At 58.5% G+C, this 20,195-nt stretch overlaps 3 protein-coding genes across 6 annotated transcripts; 2 read left to right on the forward strand and 1 right to left on the reverse strand.

Moving 5' to 3' along the window:
* Nucleotides 1-805: 805 nt before the first annotated feature.
* TCAP (titin-cap) lies at nucleotides 806-2,057 on the forward strand. Its single transcript, XM_067715469.1, has 2 exons — nucleotides 806-965; nucleotides 1,212-2,057. Exons 1-2 carry the CDS (start codon nucleotides 856-858, stop codon nucleotides 1,603-1,605), a joined length of 504 nt encoding a protein of 167 aa, XP_067571570.1. The 5' UTR covers nucleotides 806-855; the 3' UTR covers nucleotides 1,606-2,057.
* Nucleotides 2,058-2,523: 466 nt separating this feature from the next.
* Nucleotides 2,524-5,414, forward strand: PNMT (phenylethanolamine N-methyltransferase). 2 transcript variants are annotated; one of them, XM_067715466.1, is made up of 3 exons: nucleotides 2,524-2,650; nucleotides 4,555-4,762; nucleotides 4,887-5,414. In XM_067715466.1, exons 1-3 carry the CDS (start codon nucleotides 2,596-2,598, stop codon nucleotides 5,326-5,328), a joined length of 705 nt encoding a protein of 234 aa, XP_067571567.1. In that variant the 5' UTR covers nucleotides 2,524-2,595; the 3' UTR covers nucleotides 5,329-5,414. The 2 variants fall into 2 exon arrangements, with proteins under 2 accessions (XP_067571567.1, XP_067571566.1); XM_067715465.1 differs by lacking the exon at nucleotides 2,524-2,650 and adding an exon at nucleotides 3,348-4,039.
* A 618-nt stretch (nucleotides 5,415-6,032) lies between these two features.
* PGAP3 (post-GPI attachment to proteins phospholipase 3) lies at nucleotides 6,033-19,966 on the reverse strand. 3 transcript variants are annotated; one of them, XM_067715462.1, is made up of 8 exons: nucleotides 19,723-19,964; nucleotides 18,406-18,503; nucleotides 17,456-17,608; nucleotides 9,599-9,661; nucleotides 8,825-8,886; nucleotides 8,375-8,511; nucleotides 7,896-8,100; nucleotides 6,033-7,746 (listed from the first exon to the last, which is right to left on the reverse strand). In XM_067715462.1, the coding sequence occupies exons 1-8, from the start codon at nucleotides 19,901-19,903 to the stop codon at nucleotides 7,683-7,685; spliced, it is 963 nt and encodes a 320-aa protein (XP_067571563.1). In that variant the 5' UTR covers nucleotides 19,904-19,964; the 3' UTR covers nucleotides 6,033-7,682. The 3 variants fall into 3 exon arrangements, with proteins under 3 accessions (XP_067571563.1, XP_067571564.1, XP_067571565.1); XM_067715463.1 differs by lacking the exon at nucleotides 17,456-17,608 and having other exon boundaries at nucleotides 19,723-19,966; XM_067715464.1 differs by lacking the exon at nucleotides 8,375-8,511 and having other exon boundaries at nucleotides 19,723-19,966.
* Nucleotides 19,967-20,195: the final 229 nt, after the last annotated feature.

Here is a 20,195-nt window from a genome sequence, read left to right on the forward strand (position 1 = left end):
CTGGTACGGCCATTGTGAACAGAAAGGGGGCAAAATGAGGCCCAGAGAGGGGCAGACGCTGACCCATAGTCACGTAGCCCATTTATGGCTGCTTTGGGGCTAGAGCCAGCTCTGGCTGCCACTCCCTGGAGCCCCTGGATTCCCACCTCACCCCACCTGAGGTGTTGGGGTAGAGCTGGGGCCACCTCCCACATCTGCTCCCCCCACCCTACTGGCCCGACGGCAAAGGAAGACACCTGGCAAAGGTTGGCGTCCAGGATCCCACGTGTGGAATTAACTTCCGTTGCCCCTGCTGGTGAGGTGGTGGTCAGGGGCCAGGCCTTCAGGGGCGGATGCCCAAGGACGTGGCGGCACTGTCCCTTCTTGCTGAGGGGATAGTCAGGGGATGTGCCCTTGAGCCCAGGCAGTGGGGAAGGACACGATGGCCTGGTACAGAGCCCAGAGGGGGCCTCGGTTCCTGCTGTTTCCTGCTCTGTTTACAGACAAGCCGCTGTCCTCCCTGGGTTAGGGAAAGGGGTGGGGCAGAGGGCAAGTGCCAAGGTGGCACGAGGCTGGGCACGTGCCTGGTCCCAGATGGTGTCTGAGGAGTGTCAGACACCTGGAGGTTCACGCTGAGGACCCCCGCCCCCACAGGAGCACCTTGAGCTCTTCAAAAGCTGACCTCTGACCTGGGGGCAGCCAGAGTCCAGGTACCCCAAGCCCCGCCCTGGGCCCGGAATCCCCCAGCAGTGAGTCTTGGCTCTGCTTGTAGCATCTGACGCCAGAGGGCCTGAAAATAGCCCCTGGAGGAGGGGGAGGGTGGGGCTATTTAAAGGGCATGGGAGGAACAGAGCCCAGAGGGAGTGAGCGGTCATCATGGCCACTTCAGAGCTGAGCTGCCAGGTGTCCGAGCAGGACTGTGAGCGCCGAGAGGCCTTCTGGGCTGAGTGGAAGGATCTGACGCTGTCCACACGGCCTGAGGAGGGGTGAGTGCTGGCCAGCTGGGGGTCCCTCCTCCCCTCCCCTAGAGCACCCTTCCTGAGCCTTATGAAGCCAGAGCGCAAAGGCCAGGAGAAGTTTCGGGGGGTGGGGGCCAGGAGAGTTCCCGCTGGGGGGAGCGAAGTGGAGTCACCCCTCCAGCACCCCAGGTCCTGGCACCCCAGGTCCTCAGCGTGTGACTGGAGGGCAACAGATCACAGGAGTTCAGTGTCCCCTTCCCCTCTCCTTCCCAGTTGCTCCCTGCATGAGGAGGATGCCCAGCGGCGGGAGACCTACCACCGGCAGGGGCGGTGCCAGGCGCTGGTGCAGCGTTCCCCCTGGCTGGTGATGCGGATGGGCATCCTGGGCCGCGGGCTGCAGGAGTACCAGCTGCCCTACCAGCGGATGCTGCCGCTGCCCATCTTCACCCCTGCCAAGGTGGGCTCCACCAAGGAGGAGCACGAGGACACCCCCATCCAGCTGCAGGAGCTGCTGGCACTGGAAGCAGCCCTGGGTGGCCAGTGTGTGGACCGCCAGGACGTGGCCGAGATCACCAAGCAGCTGCCCCCTGTGGTGCCTGTCAGCAAGCCCGGCGCCCTGTGTCGCACCCTGTCTCGCTCCACGTCCCAGGAAGCACAGAGAGGCTGAGAGGGACGGTGACTTGGGCTCCACAGTGCCTGCCCTGGGCTGGGCCCTTCCTGGCTAGGACCACGGAGGGGAGCTGCTGGCCATGGAAGCTTTGTAGTTTGCCCAGAATTGGGGGCTAGGGGAGGTGGGAGCCAGAGGCCAGGATGCCTGGGTCTCCTGAGTTCCCACAGGGAGGGAGCAAAGACGGTGGGCACTAAGGGTGGAGTGCTGGGGGCCAGCACAGCTGAGTACCCCCAGGAGGAAAGGCAGAAAATGCTGGTGAGGGTAAGAGGTCCCTGAGAGGAGTGACCCCAGTCCGGATTTCAGCTTCAGAGAAGGATGAAGAAAAAGCATAAGGAATGCTCAGGGAAGGAGGCCTGGAGAAGAGCGGAGGGAGGGGGACGTGAAGAGGGCCGAGGCAGGGTGGAGCTCCCAGCACCCTCTGTTAGCGCTGCAATAAATGCTCAATCACATGCCAGAGTTTCGTCTCTTTCCTGGTGGTTGAGGGGCCCACCTGTTGGTGTCCCCCCCATGCTCACTTCTGGGAACAGGCCCTGCATCTGAGCTAAATATGGCAGAGTTAGTGGGTCACCCCATGCTCCTGGGCGGGGGGGGCGGGGAGGGTTGCAGGGACAGAGCTATAAACAGGGTGGCTGTCTGTCCAGTCCCCCTGACTCTGCTCTGCAGTCCTGGCCTCTGTGTGAGTCCCCTGGCACTGGGCAGTGCCCAGGAGGCCAGTTGGCATCCAGGGTTTGTTTAAATGACCTCATGAAGAATATGGAAGGGGCTGGCACCGGGACTGTCCTCAGCTGTGCCTCAGGGTGTGGATGGGGTCAGTGACCCCAAGGCTGACCTCTCTCTTGGTTCTGAATCCAGACAGAATCAATCCTTGGCTGGGGTCAGGTGTTCTACCCTCCCTGCCCTGGGAGCCCAAGGTGGGTTCTTGGGGGTAGGGTGTGTAGGGGGTGGTCAGGTTCCTGTGTGTGACCCCTGCAGCTGTTGTGGTGACTCATGTCCCAACCTGGCTGCCTGGTCCAACAAGAAGACACTTTCCCTTTGGGACAAGGTGAGGGTAAGGGTGTGGCGCAGAGGCGGCCAGGGGCTGGCAGCCCACCCAGGGCCGAGAGGCACTAGACTTAGCCAGAGGAGGGCTCCACTCCAGGAAGACCACGGAGACGGCCCCGCAGAATCCACTTCCCATTTGGGAGGATAGGAAGGGGGACACTGGCATCTCGACAGCCTGGTACCTGGAGTGCCAAGCAATCTGCAGGGCTGGCCTGGCCCTGCTCCCCCAGAGGGGGCTGGAGTGTGGGCTGGGAGATGAGCGGGGTCAGACTCCAGACCAGGCGACACACCTAATCCCTTGGCACCCGAAGGCTCGGATCGCGTCCCCTGGTACCCCTGGCAGCCTGGAGAACGCACCCCGCGTCCTTCCGTCCTCACCTGGGTCCCTCGCCCCGGACGTGACAGAACGTCCCGAGCCTTCCGCCCTCGGCAGCCCCCAGATACGCGGCTGGGAGCCTGCAGGGCCCGCAGGGGAGGCCCGGGCAGTTCCGTCCGCTAAGTGCTTTATCCCTGCTCGCCTGCCCTATCGTCGCTGCCATCTGACGGGCGGGGCCGGAGCTCCGCTCTGGGGCCCCGGGGCGACCGTGGCGGAGGCCAGAACGGACTGTCCTTTCTGGAGTCGGGGCGGGGGGCGGGGGCAACGCTGGAGGACAGGGACGAAAGAGGCCTAGAGGAGAGGCGGAGAAGGGGAGTTGGGGTGACCTCACTAAGGAAGGGGGGGTGGCTGTTGGACAGGGTGTCCCAAGAGATGTCCCTGGCGCTGGGAGCTGGGAATGGGGGAAAGGGCTAGCTTGAACCCTGGCAAAAAAGAAGGGAAGGGATGCCAGGCAAAAGGGGTGAATGGAGAAGAGCTACAGGGAGGAGCTGGGGCTGGTGGACGCAGGGGTCTAAGGAGTCTGGGGGCACGAAGCTGAGGGGCAGGGCGCGGGAGCTGGCCTTGGACCAGGGCAGGTGAGGCAAGGGGTGGAGGGCAGAGGGGAGCAACCATGGAGCAGGGGCGGGGACGGATGCTCCCCCCGTGTGTCTGCTGCTCCGACACTAAAGGAGATGGATGGGGTAAGGGAAACGCAGCGCGCGTGGCCCCGGGCGGCTCATCGCTCAGCCGCCGCCCCCGCAGCGGAGAGGTCGGGGCGGGGGTCCGGCCGCAGATAAAGGCGAGCGGGGGACAAGGGCAGCCGCGGCAGCAGCATGAGCGGGACAGACCTGAGTCACGCTGCGGGCGCGGCCCCCGACTTAGACCCGGGCCGGGCGGCAGTCGCCTCGGCCTACCAGCGCTTCGAGCCCCGCGCCTACCTCCGCAACAACTACGCGCCCCCTCGGGGGGACCTGAGCGGCCCCGACGGCGTCGGGCCTTGGAAGCTGCGCTGCTTGGCGCAGACCTTCGCCACCGGTGAGCGCTGGGAAACAGGACAAGGAGTCATCAGGGAGCCAAAGGGGCGCGCACGCGACAGCCAGATGGGGATAGGTAGTTAAGGGGTGAAAACAGAAGAGGAGCAAGCATCCCTCACGTGAGGGGGGGCTCGGGAGGGAGAGCACTCAGAATTGAGAAGTGAGGTGGGGAATGCAGAATGAGGGGCAAAGGCGGAGGAGAGAAGCTGCCAGGCACCTGAGAGTTCCCCCACTTAATCCTCACTGGTAGGTGACTAGAGTGTATAGTTGCGGAACCTGAGTCACAGAGAGGTTAGGTTCATTTCCCAAGGTAAAAGTCAGCGGACGTTAGAGCCAGACTCAGACCCTGGTTAGTCTAACTCCAGAGCTAATGCTTCTTCCAGACAGAGACACACTTCCAGGGGGAGAAGGAACGGAGAGAGGGGGAAGAAGCCCCAGGTAAGGGAGGCCGTGACTGAGGCTGGGGGCTGCAGGCACAGGCCTAGCACCAGGACCTGCTTCCTCTGCCCCACCCAGGTGAGGTGTCTGGACGCACCCTCATTGACATTGGTTCAGGCCCCACTATCTACCAGCTGCTCAGCGCCTGCGCCCACTTTGAGGACATCACGATGACAGATTTCTTGGAGGTGAACCGCCAGGAGCTGGGGCTCTGGCTGCGAGACGAGCCTGGGGCCTTCGACTGGAGCGTGTACAGCCAGCATGTCTGTCTCATCGAGGGCAAGGGGTAAGGGCTGGGGGGTACGGGTTGGGCAGCGGGTTTCCCACGGAGTGGCTGGTGGGAGGCAACAGAGAACTGGGTGTGGGCAGTCCAGAGCCCTGGTCCTGACTCTGCCTTCTGAGTCAAACAGTGAATCCTGCCAAGAGAAGGAGTGCCAGCTGAGAGCCAGGGTGAAGCGGATCCTGCCCATCGATGTGCACCAGCCCCAGCCCCTGGGCGCTGGGAGCCTGGCGCCCCTGCCTGCCGATGCCCTGGTCTCCGCCTTCTGCCTAGAGGCTGTGAGTCCGGACCTTGCCAGCTTCCAGCGGGCCCTGGACCACATCACTACACTGCTGAGGCCTGGGGGGCACCTCCTCCTCATCGGGGCCCTGGAGGAGTCATGGTACCTGGCTGGGGAGGCCAGGCTGGCAGTGGTGCCAGTGCGTGAGGAGGAGGTGAGGGAGGCCCTGGTGCGTAGCGGCTATGAGGTGAGGGATCTGCGTACCTACATCATGCCTTCCCACCTTCGGACTGGCGTAGATGATGTCAAGGGCATCTTCTTCGCCTGGGCCCAGAAGAAGGTGGGGGTGTGAGGCCCCAGTGCATACAGTGTCGGCGGCCCTCACCCACCTAGATTCCCTGTTATCTGAGGTGGCACCTAATAAAGAAATAAGTCCGTGCTGGTTGGTGTTAAGTGCAGTCTGCGGCTCTCCTGGGGAGCAACAAGGGCCCAGAGCTCTCTCTTGTGTTGTGGGCATATGGGAGGCATCAACCCTGGCCTTTTTCCCAGAAGCTTCCATGAAGGAAGGTTTCCGTACACTCATTCTTCCCAAACTAAGGAAAGCCAGGGTCAGAGGAAACTCATTCAGCATCTGCTGTGTGCCAGGCACCTGCTAGGTCCATTCAGTCCTCACACTCGGCAGCAGGTCCTGTTATCCTGTTTGCAGGTGAAGCTCAGAAAGGTTAGGAACAAATAAATAATAGAGGAGCTTAGCAGAGCCCAGAAGGGGAGGTGAAGGGGGATAATTAGGAGAACTTGCAGGCGGTGGTGCTACAACCCAGGCACAAAGGCCAAGGGAAGTCAAAGGGGAAGAACAGGCACCAGCTCCCTCTCCCAGTCCCCACTACGAGCGGGACGGGAGCTCCATCCAGATCTGCTGTTGCCCTGAATCTGGTCCTTGCCATCCCCACTCCCATGGGCCTAGGTAGAGACGCCATCTGCCTGTTGCCTCCAGCCAGCTCTGTCTTCTTCCCTCCAGCCCACCCTACTTACACAAATGAGCCGGAAAAGGGTAGGTGAGTCTGAGAATTGGTTTATTAAGAATGTCCCTTGCCACCCTCCTACCTTAAAATAGTTCTTAGTATCAAAAGAAGTTACAGGTCACCCAAGTCCCTGAGGTTGGAGTCCTAGCTCAGCGCCCTTACCCCCAGGGAGAGGCAAGAGGGCAGAGAATCCCGACTCCTTGCTCCAGTCACAGACACTGCCTTTGGATGGAAAGTTTCTGCAGCTCCATATTCTGTCCTTGTGGAGCAGGAATGTGCTATGGCTGCTGGCAACTGGCAGGGGTCACCTTTGCCAGGGTGTAGGTACAGCACGGCCCCTGCCTGCCTCTGGGAAGACCAGAAACCAGACCCAGCCAAAGCCTTCTCCCCTCCTCCCTCAGATTGCCCCCTCCCTCCCCTGGGTCAGGCAGTGGCAAAGGGGCTTAGCAGGCAGGACACTGGGGTAGGGGCTGGCCAACCACGTCCAGGCAAGGAGGATCCCCAGTTTTCTTCCTCCCTCTGCCTCCCAAGGGGCTGATTCTGGGGGAGATCTTGGGTTGTGCAGAAGCCCAACGAGGTTCATAAAGAGGGCGGCAAAAGAAAGGAACACATATACACACATGCAGCCTGGACACCCTTACCCCTGCCAGATCTTGGGGACACCCTGGCTTTCTGCCTGGCCTGGGGCTGTGTATAGGGTTGGTGCTCAGTAAATGGCTGTGGACGTGATTTGATTCCCCCCCGCCCACTGTGTGGCATTCCCACTCCCCTGCACCTCCACTCAGTCTCTACACGTTCCCCTAACCCACACGAACCCGCCTGCCCCCCAACACCACACTTCAAAACCACTCACATACACCCCCGCTTTCCACACTGCACAAGGCCAATGCTCACACACACTGCCCCACCCGGCATCCCACACACCCAGGCCCGTGCCCACCAGCCCGTCACCTACACACTTGGTCTCCCTTACGCACTCACGTGCGAGCTCCCAACCAGAAGAGCAGCACAGGGGCCAGAGGGATTCCTGTCCTGGGTTCTCTGGGGTCCTGGCCCCGAAGAGGGAGTGTGGTGAGGCCTCTGGGGGTCTGACTGGGACAACAGTCTGGGTGAGGCTGCTCCCCGATCCCAACAGCTTGGTCCCTCTAGATCCCATGGGGAGAATGAGACCTGCCTTGAAACCTGGGCAAAGAGCAAGCATCTAGTGCCACCTAGTGGTGCCCCGGAGGAGGGCATGGGGGTAACAGAAGGGGACCCCACTATATCCCCAAAGGCCTGTGGTACCTGGTCTCCCAGCTAGACAGATGGCTCTGGGAACCACCCAGGCAGTGAGGGGATGGGAGGAGGAAGATGATGGGGAGGGAGAGGCAGCCCTCCTCTCGGTGGAGCTAAGAACACAGTTCCAGCCCTGTTCAGCTCCAGGGAGCAGAGGGGTTGCCCATTTTCCTGCCCCAGATGTTATGAGGCCAGGTCTGAACTGACGCCAAAAACTGTGAGGGCCATGTGGGGGTGAGCAAGGGGCTGGGCAGGTTACATGATTCTGGTCCCACACCCTCCATGTCCAAGTACAAGATGCTGAAAGGAAAAAAAGGCATCTCAAGGATTGGGGCAGGGATGGGGGGAAGAAGGGGAGCCAGCAGGGAGGGACAGAGTCCCCAAGAGGGCAGACCCGCTTCCAGGGCCTTCAGTCCAGTTTGAACTTGGCCTCTGATTCTTTCAGCAGGTAGAGGCTGTCATCTTCCAGAAAGCTGTGGGCCAAGGGAGGAGCCCACTGAGGCACAGCTCTGAGAGCGTTCCCTGGGGGCAGGGTGGGGTGTTGCAGGCGAGCGGGCAGTGGGTGACCAGCGCGCAGAGGACTCTAAGAGGCAGGCAAAGACGGGCAGGGAGGAGCACCCACCTGAAGAAGAGGACGTGGACAGGGATGGTGCTGACGTGCCAGATGGCGTGGGCATCCAGAACCCAGAAGAGAGGCGGGAAGTCTAGCAGCTCGAGCAGGGACAGCCCCTGCAGCAGCAGGACCACCACGATGCACTTGTGCACGTGGGGCAGCCGCTGCCGATTCCGCAGGCACCAGGTCAGCCACCACGCCGCGTTCACCAGGCCTGGGGGCGGGTGGGGGCGGGGAGAGGCTCATTCCCCGACCTCCTTCTCTCCTCCCAAAGTCTCTCCTAGCCCCCATGCTCTGTGACCCCAGGGCCCCCCTCAGGGGCTCCTCCCAACCTCCCCCCTCTCCCACCCCCAATTCTTTTCCCTTCCCTCCCCCTAAGGGTCTTTCTAGAAGCTCCTTCTCTGGGAACAGCACCAATGCCCACCTCCACCCCAAGCCAGCAGCTCTGCAGATGGTCCAGCCCCCCCAGAGACCCTGTCCCACCTCACCGATCGCCACATTGGCCGCCAGGTTGTAGCCATAGTCGAAGCGGACGAGGCTCAGGTAGGAGACGTGCGCCGTCAGCATTAGCAGAAGGAGGGCCCGGAAGGCACTGGCCACGGCCGGGCGCTGCAGCCCCACGGTCCTGCCCCGCCACCCAGAGCCGCTCAGATGCAGGGTGACCCGTCCCGCAGCAGCAGCAGCGTGAGGGAGCCACTGCCCCCTCCCCCATCAAAACAGGCTAGCAGGGCAGGCCTCCAATTCCTGTGGACTTTGCCAACCTCCTTGGAAAGAGCCAGGGCCCCTGGTCCCACCACAGAGTCCCTCTCCAGAGCCATCTGGAGCGTATGCACGTGCGAGATGAAAGCCCTGGGACAGCACCCCCAGCGGAGAGACTGGCGACCCCTTTCTGCCCCCAGGGTCTGATTTTGCTCCCCCAGCAGCCAAGGCGGGCTCACCTGACACAGCACAGATAGACTGAGTGTAGGATGACAGTGGAGGCACAGAAGTAGTCCATTTTCTGAGGACAAGGAGAGCTGGATGAAGGACCAGTGTGTGGGCAACAGGTGGTGGACAAGGCTTCATGCAGGGCAGGCTCCAGAGGGGACCCACTAGGGATGGGGGCAGGGAGGGGTGGCAGAGGCCCAGCCAGAGTCTAATGTGGGAGTCCTAGGCCTATGGCTGGTGGGGACGTGTCTCGTGCTCCTTTTGTCTATCGCTGTCTCATGCCTGAATTCAATAGACTGACCCTTGTATTCACATACAATTTAAAAAAAAACGTGTGCTCAGCAGCGAGGCTTTAGAGGTATTGGTAGAGGGTGCCCGCCAAGACTCCAGAACGTAAGAGCATGCGCAGAGTTCAGAGCGTGGTCTGGAGCTCAGCAGCTGTGGGCTCAAGTCTGGACTGCACCCCTTCACTGGCTGCATGATGCTGGGCAAGTGATTTCACCCCGTCCAAGGCTCAGCTGCCGCATCGGTTAAGAAGAGCCAATAATCACACCTGCCTCACAGGGGTCAAGTGAGGCTCAAGTGCACGAATAGGTTTAAAACGCCCAGCACAGAGCAAGTGCTCCGTGAACCGAGTCAGCACGAGAACTAAGAGAGAACTAAGCCAGCTCTGCCCCACCGCTCCTGGCTCCTCAGCTCTGCCCCACCGCTCCTAGCTCTGCCCCACCGCTCCTGGCTCCGCTGGGGACTGTCTCCAGCAGAAACGGGAGTGGGAGGGCGCTCACCTCTGTGACGTCGGTGTCCCTGGTGTGGAAGACTGTGGACCAGAACCAAGCATTGAGGGAGACCTGAGGAGGGAAGTGGCTGGTGAGTGTGGTGCCCCAAGGTGGGGAAGACCCCCCAGAGGGCTCACATCCATCTCACTTTGGGGAAAAGGATCTACAGAGCTGAGAAGCATGCTTCCCCTGGGCCCTGGAGCCCATGGACTGGACAAACCCGTGTCCCTCCACCCCCACCCAGCCCGGGGCCGTCAGGCTCAGCTTCCCACCACCCTGAACCCCCAAGGCCACGGGGGCTGCAGCCGCCACAGGTTCCGGCCTGGCCCGGGAACCAGTTCCAGCACAGTCAAGTTCCCTAGTTACTCAGTGGCTAAGACAACAGCCCCCGGGGGAACCTCACCTCCTCCCCCAACTGGCAGGTGCTGATGACAGCCCCACCCGGGCCAGGTGAACCAGTGACCTCAGCCTCTGGTGGTGGGAATGAAGTGGGTGGGGTGGAGGGGCTCGAGCCAGCATGAGGTGTGTCCAGAGCAAGCAAGCAAGGGAGGGAGATCAAGTAGGTCCCACTGGGGCCAGTCTCTGAGGAGGAGCCTGGCCAACGGAGCCCAGCCTCCTCCCGGCTGGGCCGGCCCAACCCTCCAGGCCCAGGCCAGTGGCTGCTGCTCCAAGCTCTGGGAGGAGTAGAGGAGCAGGGCTGGAGGGGCAGCGGTGGGCAAGGGCCCAAGGGAACGCTGGAGGCCTTTCTCCTGGAAATTAACCGCGGGGAGAGTGCACAGATCATCTTGCAAATGAGGCCTGCCTCTTGTGGGAGTTGGTGCTGACATTTTTTCGAGGGACTGCTGTGTCCACAGCAGAAGCCCAACGTACTGAAAGAAGGGTGGGCTGGGGTGGAGATACACACACTGGAGGGCTGGGAAAGCAGCCAAAGGGAGAAACAGCCAAGGTCTGGCCTGGAACGCCCTGGAGGTGGGGGTGGATGCACTAGGGTGGTACAGGCCTGCCGGAGATGGGTAAAGGCCGGAGCTGCTCAGTGGGGTCCAGTATACCAGGAGAACTGGACAGGCAGGGGACAGAGGGAGCAGGGTAAAAAGCCACTCTCCAGCCGGTATGCAGCAGGAAGGTCAGAGGGTAGGATGAGTTCCCTAATGCAGGCTCGAGGGGGCTTATGAGGAAACGGGAAGAGCAATGGGGTGGAGGCCTGGGCTCTGCTGCAAAGCTGGAAGTCTCTGGAGGCTCGGGGAGTCCGGTGTAAGCCTGTCTGGCCTGGGTCCAGGGCTAACTCCTGCTGCGTATGCTTCTCATGACCTGGGCACAGGCTTTGTCCTTCTGGGCCCGAGCTTCCCCCTGGGACAAATCAGGGGCTGGCCAAAGTGATCCTTTGTCCCCTTTCCAGCCCTGATGTCAGGTGATCAGTCCAGGTCAGGCTGCTTCCTCCTTTGAGGACAGCCATCCTGTCCCATCCCTGGTGCTATCCCTTCCCCAGAGACAGCAATGGAGGCATGGTCCGGAGGCTGGAAAACGGGTCATTTTCCAGAGCAGAGTCGTTTCTCAGACTCTGCTTCTGCAGAGTCTGTGGTACTCAGGGTCAGCGTGGGGAGAGAAGCAGGCCCGGGGCTGGAGACGGGGCCCAGGCGATCACATGGGCCAGGTCTCCTGGGCAGGAGAGGAACAGGGACACCCTTGGGGAAGAGTAGCCCTGGAGCCAACGTGAGGGGGAGGTGGTGGGGAAGGCAGCAGGGAATGGCGGCCAGCCAGGCCTCCTTGTCACCCATGGCAGGAAGGGGGAGGTGACAGGAGGACTGAACTAAGTGGTGGCTGGGGGTTGGGGGGGATGCACAGGGCTAGGGCTTAGCTCTATGGGATGGGGCTGGGGGCGGCTTGGTTCCCTGCCCAACTGCCTCCCCAGGGGGCCTTCCACTTACAGAGACCCACCTGAAGCCTGGACTCTGCACCCCTGAAAAGTCCCCTCTCCCCTTGGGAGTTTCCCATTATGGAGGGCTCCTCTTCTGACCCTCTCCACAGATTTGGGAGATAGTGTCATTAACAATGCAGGCCCTAGGGCCAGACTGCCAGGGTTCAAATCCTGCCTCTGCATTTCCTGTGTGTCCTTGGGCAAGTTATTTAGCCTTGCTGTGCCTCAGTTTTCTCATCTGTAAAATGGGAATAATCATAGTATTGATAAGGATTTAATGAGCAATACAAGTACAGTGTACAGCACAGCGCCCAGGAACAGGGTTAAACATTAGGAGTTACTTCTCCCCACCTAGTTGACCAGTGTGGGATCCTCACACCACTTCACAGACTTGAGGCCAAAGAGCCCAAGTCTGCCTCCCATTCTCCCTGCCGGCCAGGGAGGTCTAGGCCAAGAAGGGGTGGTCTCCCCACAACTGCCTAGGCTCATCCCATAGTTCCAGGCTGGGGGCAGGATGTCTGCAGCCTCCATAAGGAGATGGACTCTGGGTTCAAGTTCTGCCTCGGCCCCTAAAGAGCTGTGTGATCTTGAACAAATAACAGCTTCTCTGAGCCTCAGCTGCCTCACCTACAAAACGGGGTTCATAATAGCATCCACTGCGTAAGAGGGTTGTGAGGACGATGTCTGCAAAATACAGGGCGCAAAGAAGCCATTCAGTAAGTGGTGGCTGTTACTGTGGCCTGGCACACGCTAGGTGACCCAGAAATGTCAGTTTCCTTCATCATGTCCAGGGACTGACCCCCTACCACTTCCCTTCACCTGACACCCCCCCCCCCCCGCAAAGGTCACAATGTTCCAGGGCAAACCACAGGGCCCCAGGGTCTCTTGATTCCAGAACGCAGATGCCTCAGCTGTAGGAAGAGGCCCCTCCTCCCTGCTCCTGAGCCACTACCCCACCAGGATGCACCGAAGAGATGCTACTTCTCTTCACTTGAGTTTGTCATCAAGACTCAAGCGAAGGGACAGAGGGCCGTGGAGGGAAGGGACAGCCCAAGTGTACGGCTGCTCCCAGCCTCCTCAGCCAAGCCTGAGTAGCATGAGGGGGCGGGGGGATAACTGGTCAATCAGACAGGCCAGGAGGGCGATGGACGCCAAGAACTTTGCATAAACACTGAGGAAAGGGGGAGGCGGGGCAGGTTGCCAACGAGGGTGGAACTGGTGGGGGACAAGGAAGGCTGGGCGGAGGGAGAGCAGGAGGCTGTTTCAGTCTGTTGGAAAATAGGAAAATTGAGACAAAAATATCACAGCCGTGAAACTGGTTGGATGCCAAGTGAGCCAGATCTGTCAGGAATTCGACCCCAGTACTAAGCCCCAGTGCTCGGGGCTGTCATTGACACCACTGAGGTGGGGACAAGTGGGTCTTTAAATAGCTCGGTGTCTCAGAAGTGGGGGAGGCAGAATGTTAAATATGATGCCTGCTGCCATCCTGGGCCCCCCCAGAGGCCTCAGGCAGGGCAAGCCGGCCCCAGTTCACTCCTGAGAAAGGAATGGGCAAGAAGTGGATGGAGACTAGAGAAGGGGGGCTTTTTCCACCATCAAAAAGGATCCCTTGGGCTTCCCTGGTGGCACAGTGGTTGGGATTCCGCCTGCCGATGCAGGGGACGCGGGTTCGTGCCCCGGTCCGGGAAGATCCCACATGCCACAGAGCGGCTGGGCCCGTGAGCCATGGCCGCTGAGTCTGCGCGTCCGGAGCCTGTGCTCCGTGGTGGGAGAGGCCGCAGCAGTGAGAGGCCCGCGTACCGAAAAAAAAAAAAAAATCCCTTGATTTCTTGCCATTGCCTGTTCCACTGGCTCTTGTCTGACCGTAGGGATGTCCTTCCTGAAGTCTAGCCACCATTCTGCTGTAGGCTTAACCTGTCTCTTCTCACAGTTCCCTCAGCAGAGGTAGGGTACAGTTAGTCCCCACCTCCCTGAATCATCCTGCAGAGACAGTCTGGGACTTCCCGGCACCCTCAGCCTCACCTCTACCCCTGAGGACCTTTCCTTGTTGGATGAAGGGGCAGAGCACTGGTCTGGCCTGGCAGCTTCGGCAGAGAGCAGGGGCCCCTGATTCCACGAAGTCAAAGGTCTGTGGAGGGCCGAGTTTTCAAGGCTCCTCCAAAGCCTGGCTGCTGCCCAGCCTACGTCCAGGTCTAAATGCCAAGGCAGGGGTTGACTTCTCGTGCCAAAGCTTCATTAGCTCTGCTAATTCCCGGAGAAAAAGACTGAGACCCACTCCCCTTCCCAAGACCTAAGCTGGAGCAGGTTGGGGGGCCTTCCCACCCCACCCCACCAGAAATCAGGAGCCCCACTTGTTCCAGAAAACCCAGCCCAGGACAAAGTCCACTGCCACACCCTCCACAGAGCCTGGGATCCTTCGCGCGTGCAAACATACACAGGACTAAGATCAAGTGTAAAATCCGAACCGGATCATCAAAGGGGGTGGGGGCACTGAGACTGCCCCTCGAGGGCCTGTGGGTGGCGGGAAGGGGGTCCCGTGTCCCAGGACACCACATCCCACAGGGTGCCCTGTGACACAGGCCCCAGGCATCTGTCCCCTCTCAACCTAACATCTCCTGATCTGTCCCTAAGGGTCCTTGGTCACGCTGGACTGCAGGGTACACCTGGGAAGTATGATCCTCACCAAGAAGGAAGCTGAGTGGCAGATGCCAGTGAGATGAAAGACCCAAGAAACAGGGAGATCAAGGCAAGAGCTGTGAAGTGACCACTGGCCTCTGGCGCGTGTCGTGAAGACAAACGCTGGGACCCTCAGACCAGCACGTCCACCCAGGGAGGCTCTGAGTTTAGTTCGGAGAGATCAGGCCGGGCTGTCCTGTGCTAACAGGGGCAGGGGCGAGGGGGCGGTAAAGCGGTGAGCCAGGCGGCAGTGTCCCTGGAAGAACCCCAAGGGAAAGGGGACGGGTGTACTGTCCTCAGTTTCCCCACCCTTCCTGCTTTCTTGGCCAGGACCAAATTCCCTTCTCTGTGCGAGGCCTAAAACAGGAAGTGGTAGCTCTATCCCACCCATGCCTGTGACAGGCTGGGCTGAGGCCAGGCCCTTGCCTACACAAGAGTCCTTGCCTCTCGGCCTGGCACTTGGGGCCTCTCTGCTTCATCTTACCCCGCTTCGACTCCCTTTCACCCAGCCACGCTGTGGTCAGGCTGACCTTCCCAAGGATGCCTGTCCAGGCCCCACACTGACCAGCTTCTGCACCTTTGCTCCTGCTGTGCCCCCAGCCTGGAATGCTGGAATCTAACCTCCTCTCCTGCCACGTGCACACGTCTAAGCCTGACCAGGCCTACGAATCCCGGATGAAGCCTCTCCTCCTCTCTGCGCTTCCCTGAAAGACTTCTCCCCCAGACGATATGATCTCCCCACCTCACAGCTCCCAAAGCTCTCTCCCTGAGCCCTCCTCACCTCTGCCTCCATCCTGCCGCCCAGATTGGCAGGACCTGGACCTCCCACTTGGCTTAGCTCCTTGGGGCGGGGACTTCAGCTACCACAAGTGCTAACCTCTTTCTCCACCCACGGCAGATGCTCCATAAGCATTTCGCACAGCACGTGGAGAGAGCCCAGAGAGGGACTAGGTGCTCAGGCCCTGGAGCCAGACAGCCCTGGGTGCCAGCCTGTCTCCACTATTCACTACCCTGTTAGCTGTTAACTTGGGGCAGGTTTTCCCCTCTCTGAGCCTTCCACAAAGCTCACAGTGGTATCACAAGGATTAAGTGAGAAAATGTATGTACAGAACTGAGGACCATGCCCGTCACGTAATCTGTGTTCTGTAACTGATAAAAGTTATTAACGTCTATTGAATGGGAAGTGTTAGGGAGGAGCTGCATCACCCAGAGGCTCGGCAGCCTCCTTGCTGCCCTGCTTCCGATCCCCATCCCTCAAGTCTGAGGTTTGGCCTGGACTTCCGGCACCCCAACACTATCAGTTTCCCCAAGGTCCTCAGAGATCTAGGGGCGGCCTTCAGTCTCTTTTTATTTGACTGAAGCAGAACTCAGGAGTATGGCCTACTCTCTCCTTCCTGTCCTTGTCCCAGGGCTCCCCCAACCACACGATGGATCATTTCCCACCTCCCCCTCTGGCCACTCCTTTTGTCTCTGTTGCTGGCTCATCCTCCTCTATTCAGCCATTAAGTTTTGGGGTTCCTCGAGGCTCCATCCTAGACCCCTTCTCTTCTCACCAAGTTCTCCCCTGGTGACCGCATCCACAGTTTCTATCACTGTCTCCTAAGCAGAAGCACAGGGGTCATCCTTGATTCCTCTCTTCCCATCTTAGGTTATCCACACAGCCAAGAAGGTAAGAGTGTAGACTCTGGAGCCAGATGCCTAGATTCAAACCCTGGCTCCGGGGCAGATTACTTAAACTTTCCAGTCCTTGGTTTCCTCATCTGTAAACTGGGGACAATAATACTACCTACCTCATAAACTTGTTATGGTATTAACAAGGTTAACATTTATAAAACGCTTAGAAGGGTGCCTGGCACACAGTAACAGCTATGTAGTTGTTTGTAAAATAAATACATTTAAAAAATTTTAATGTCACCTCCAAAACATAGCTCAAACATATTCTCTTTAATACTTTCCTTCCCAAGACCCAGGCCACCTCTCTAGTCTCGCTACTGTGCCCCATGCTAAAATTACCAACTAGGCCCCGCATCCACTCCTGCCCGCTCCAACCTGGTCTCTACACAGTAGCCAGGATAGCAGATCTATTCACCAAGCCCCTTCTCTCCAACCCTCATTGCTTCATGAGGCTTTGACTGTCGAGATCTAAAGTGTTACTGTGCCTTCCAGGCTCTCCATCCCCATCCATCTCCAGGCTCCACCTGCTGCCCACCTGCCCACCTGCCTCACACCCCCTCCCAGCTTCCTGCCTGGTCGGTCTCCTGGCCTTTCAGGTCCTCATATAACCTGCACTCTGTCCTGCCAGTGCACATTCACTCATCATTCTGATTTGACCTCACACACCCCTTCCTCAGGGAAGGCCTCCCTGGACTGCCCTGTACTGGTCTAGACCCCATCACACACCCCGACAGCAGCACACATCTATCCTCCACTGCACTTGTTCACAGCTGTCCTTTTACATTCAATTGTGTGCTTATGTGATTAGTACCAGAGGGCAGGGACCTGTCTGTTTTTATATCCTTGTGGCTCTCCTGCACCCAACAAAGTGCCTGGCACAGAGCAGGCGCTCAATATATGAACAAGAGGCTGCTTTGATGGCAGGAAGGTGAGTGAGGGTGGGCTGTTTCCCTAAGGCTTCCAGTGGTAGCTCTGGTCTAGAGACATCCACCGCCACCTCCTCCTCCCACACCCCCCCTCCAAGGTTGCTGTGGCTCCTGCACCACGGTCCCTGCTTCTCACACAGCTCCACGCTCTGGATGCTGGCTCTTCTGACCAGCCATTCTGTGAAGCTCACAGCCCTCTCTGGATACTCAGATGGAACATATTTCAGCTTCTCCAGGGATGGTCTAAGACCAGACTGAACTCTAGATGGAATGCTGTGGCTGCTACTGCCTCCAGGCCTCAGCTAGGGTTGACAGTGCTTTGAACCTTCCAGAGGGGTCCTTGGAAAGACCTGTGGTCCCCGCATGCTCCCTACCGCCCATCTCCCTTCTGTGGTTGTAAATTGCCCTGCTGGGTGTTTCAGCAGCTTCCTGCTTCAGGACAAGAACAATGTTTCTTTCCTCTCTCCCACTCTCTCAAACAGCCTGACCTAGGACTCTGCTAGAAACGGAAGGCCTAATTCAGTACCTTCCATGTTCTCCCCAGGCTCGACCATCCCATAGCTGCAACTTTAACCCTGGAAAACAGAGGGGAAGCTAGGTGGGTGATAATGGGGATCTAAGAGTTCCTCATTCCTGGGTGAGGGTGTTGAGCAGGAATCCTGCCAGGTTACCTACCCAAGCGAAGGCCACGCAGGTAGGGTACATAGGGGATGAGGCTGGCACGGAGGTGCGGTAGCGACAGAGCATAACCAGGCTGGCCAGGCCATTGAGGAAAGAGGCCACAGCAGAAGCTGGTTCTTGGAAGCACAGGAACCGGAAGAAGGGCCACTGAAAAAGGAGCACAGGGAGGGGTCTGAGGAGCAAGCAATGCCCAGTTGGTCCAACCTACCGCTGCTTGACCTGCTGCATCACCAGGCCCCCGGCCGGCTCCGCAGCTCTGGACCTTGGCCAAAGCCTCAGGGGCAGTCCCTCTTCAGCTCCGCAAACTCCCCTGCAGTCCCTGGGTGAGCGTTACCCCTCTATCCTGGCCAGCACTCACAGCACTGGGAAGACCAGGCCGGGCAGTGTGGATGGCTCAGTATGGCCTGGTGGAAATAGCACAGACCTGCCATCTAGAAGACACAGGTCCTAATCCCTCCTCTACCACTAACCACAGCCCTCTGAGCCTCAGCTTACTCTGTGACAAACTGGGAAGAATAATTCTTGCCAACCTCAACACTCTAGAACAGGATCATACTGGATCAAAAGGCATCAGCAATCTGTCTCGCTGGGCAATCTGAGGGGGTATTATTATTTTAATCCAGACTCCTACTGAAGAAGCAACAGAAAGTGTGCCGGGGGATGCTCAGGGAATTGGTCTTTGTAGCAAGGTGGGCATCTCAACCACCCTAAGCAGCCCAGGACCACTCCCTGAGGAGACTCCAAAGCCTCCCAGATCCTGTTACCTCAAATCCAGAGGCAGGACACACTGTTCCCATCTGATGATAACCAGCATGTTTTGAGAAAAACAGGTACCTGCCCCAAACACACACTCATCACCCCACACCCTGGCCTGCTTGGACAGCGTGGTCCAACTAGAGGCATCTTACTCCCATCATCTACCTAACCCTGACCCTCCAACTCACCTTGCCATGGAACTGAGGCACTTTGTGACCTTCCTGGAGGTAGAGGCCAACGGTGACCCACATACACTCATACTTACAGTCATCCTGACAGGTCCAGCCTGAAACAGATAAATATGGCCTGGTGAACTCCCCAGCATAGGGAGGCACAGAGCGAGCTCGAATGGGGCCCAAACTCAAACAGGCCAAGAGGTCCTGCAGGTTGGAGAGAACCAGAAGAAATCGGAAAATTCTAGCTTCCTGCTTGGATGGATGAGAGATGGTGTAAAATATAAATAAGGGAAAGGCATGTGTGTGTGTGTTTTAGCGGGTAGGAGTGTACAGTGAGCAAGTGGAGATGTTTCTTCTCTCTTCCTTTCACCCAAGACGGAGACTTTGCCATCTGATGGACTCATCTGTGGATACCTGGGTTTACGTTTGCCTTTCCTGAACACAGGATTTTCTCTCACTCACCAGGGAGAAACCCTTGCCGTTTTACACCCCATCTATGAAAATGAAGCCCAGATTCTTCAGTCTGACTTTTAAGGCCCCATATTCCCTTTCTAACTTTATTTCCCACTACTCCTTTTCATGCACCCCGCTCGCTGAGTAAACCAAGCTGCTGGATGTGTCCATATCTGTCCAGGGCCTCCACTCTCTGTTTTCTGTCTGGTATGCAAAGGGATAGTAAAGAGAAGAAACGTGTAGTCAAACAGGCCAGAACTAAAAACTCCACTTTACCACTTACTGGCTGTGTGATTTTGGGCAGGACACTTAACCTCTCTGAGTCTCCCCATCTGCAAAAATCAGGTTAAGAGAATTGACCTCAAAGGGTTGTTGTGAAAAATAACTATTTTGACACCTGCCACAAAGGAAGTGCCCACTATGGCCACAGGCCTAGATTTAATGCATCCATCCAGAAGCCCTTCCTCTCGAATGTTCCAAGATAATCACTGCCCCCACCTCCTCAAAGCCAGAAACGATTCCTTCCTCCCTATTACTTAATCTAAGAGTCCTTTGGGGCTCAAATCATCCTCTCCCTTGCCCTTGAGAAGGCTAAAGTCCCCTTGGGGACTGTGAGCCCCGAAGTCAGGACCCTGGTCTGATTTCAGTGTCCTTCCAGGTCTTTGTACCCAGGAGGTAGTAAATGCCCATTTGACTAAATAAAAAGTAAATGAAGCTCCTGGTTGACAGACTATCTAATCACTCTGGGGTTCCACTCACTCACACTCACAATGGACCCGGGAGAGGAACTAAGGTACATATTGCAGAGTGGTCTTCGGGGGGCGAAAGGGGCAGGGCAAGCCCAATGGGCGGGGCCTATCGCGGGGTGGGGCTTACCTGCTAGGCTCATGTAGATTGGCTGGCGGGAGCGGAAGTGCTTCAGTGCGCCCCCCGAACAGTTCCGCTCCTCGCACCGCAGCACGCAGTCGCGGTACACCGGCTCGCGATCGCCCTGGGAGCCGCTTGCTAGTGCGGCTGCCCCAACCAGCAGCACCAGCCGCACCGTTCGCCCGGCCATCCCTTCACCCTGGCCCTCCGCCGGCGGAGGAGCTTAGGAGTCTTCACTTCCGGAGTAACCGGAAGTGCCTTGTGTTCTTTCATCTACTCTCCGCTGAAGTCCACCCCAGTTTAAATAAACGTTCCCGGAATTTTTTGGGCGCCTGCCCCGCCCCTCGCCTTAATGTTATTTGCATGTAACAGACGTCAGGGTTAGGGGAGGGGAGACACCAGGTGGGTTAAGAAGCAAAATAAAGTGGTATCTTATCAACATCCGTCTTCTTTCTTTTCCAGGGCTTCTTTATTTCAGGTAG

This window comes from Pseudorca crassidens, chromosome 19, assembly GCF_039906515.1.
Source record: "Pseudorca crassidens isolate mPseCra1 chromosome 19, mPseCra1.hap1, whole genome shotgun sequence".
Lineage (NCBI taxonomy): Eukaryota > Metazoa > Chordata > Mammalia > Artiodactyla > Delphinidae > Pseudorca > Pseudorca crassidens.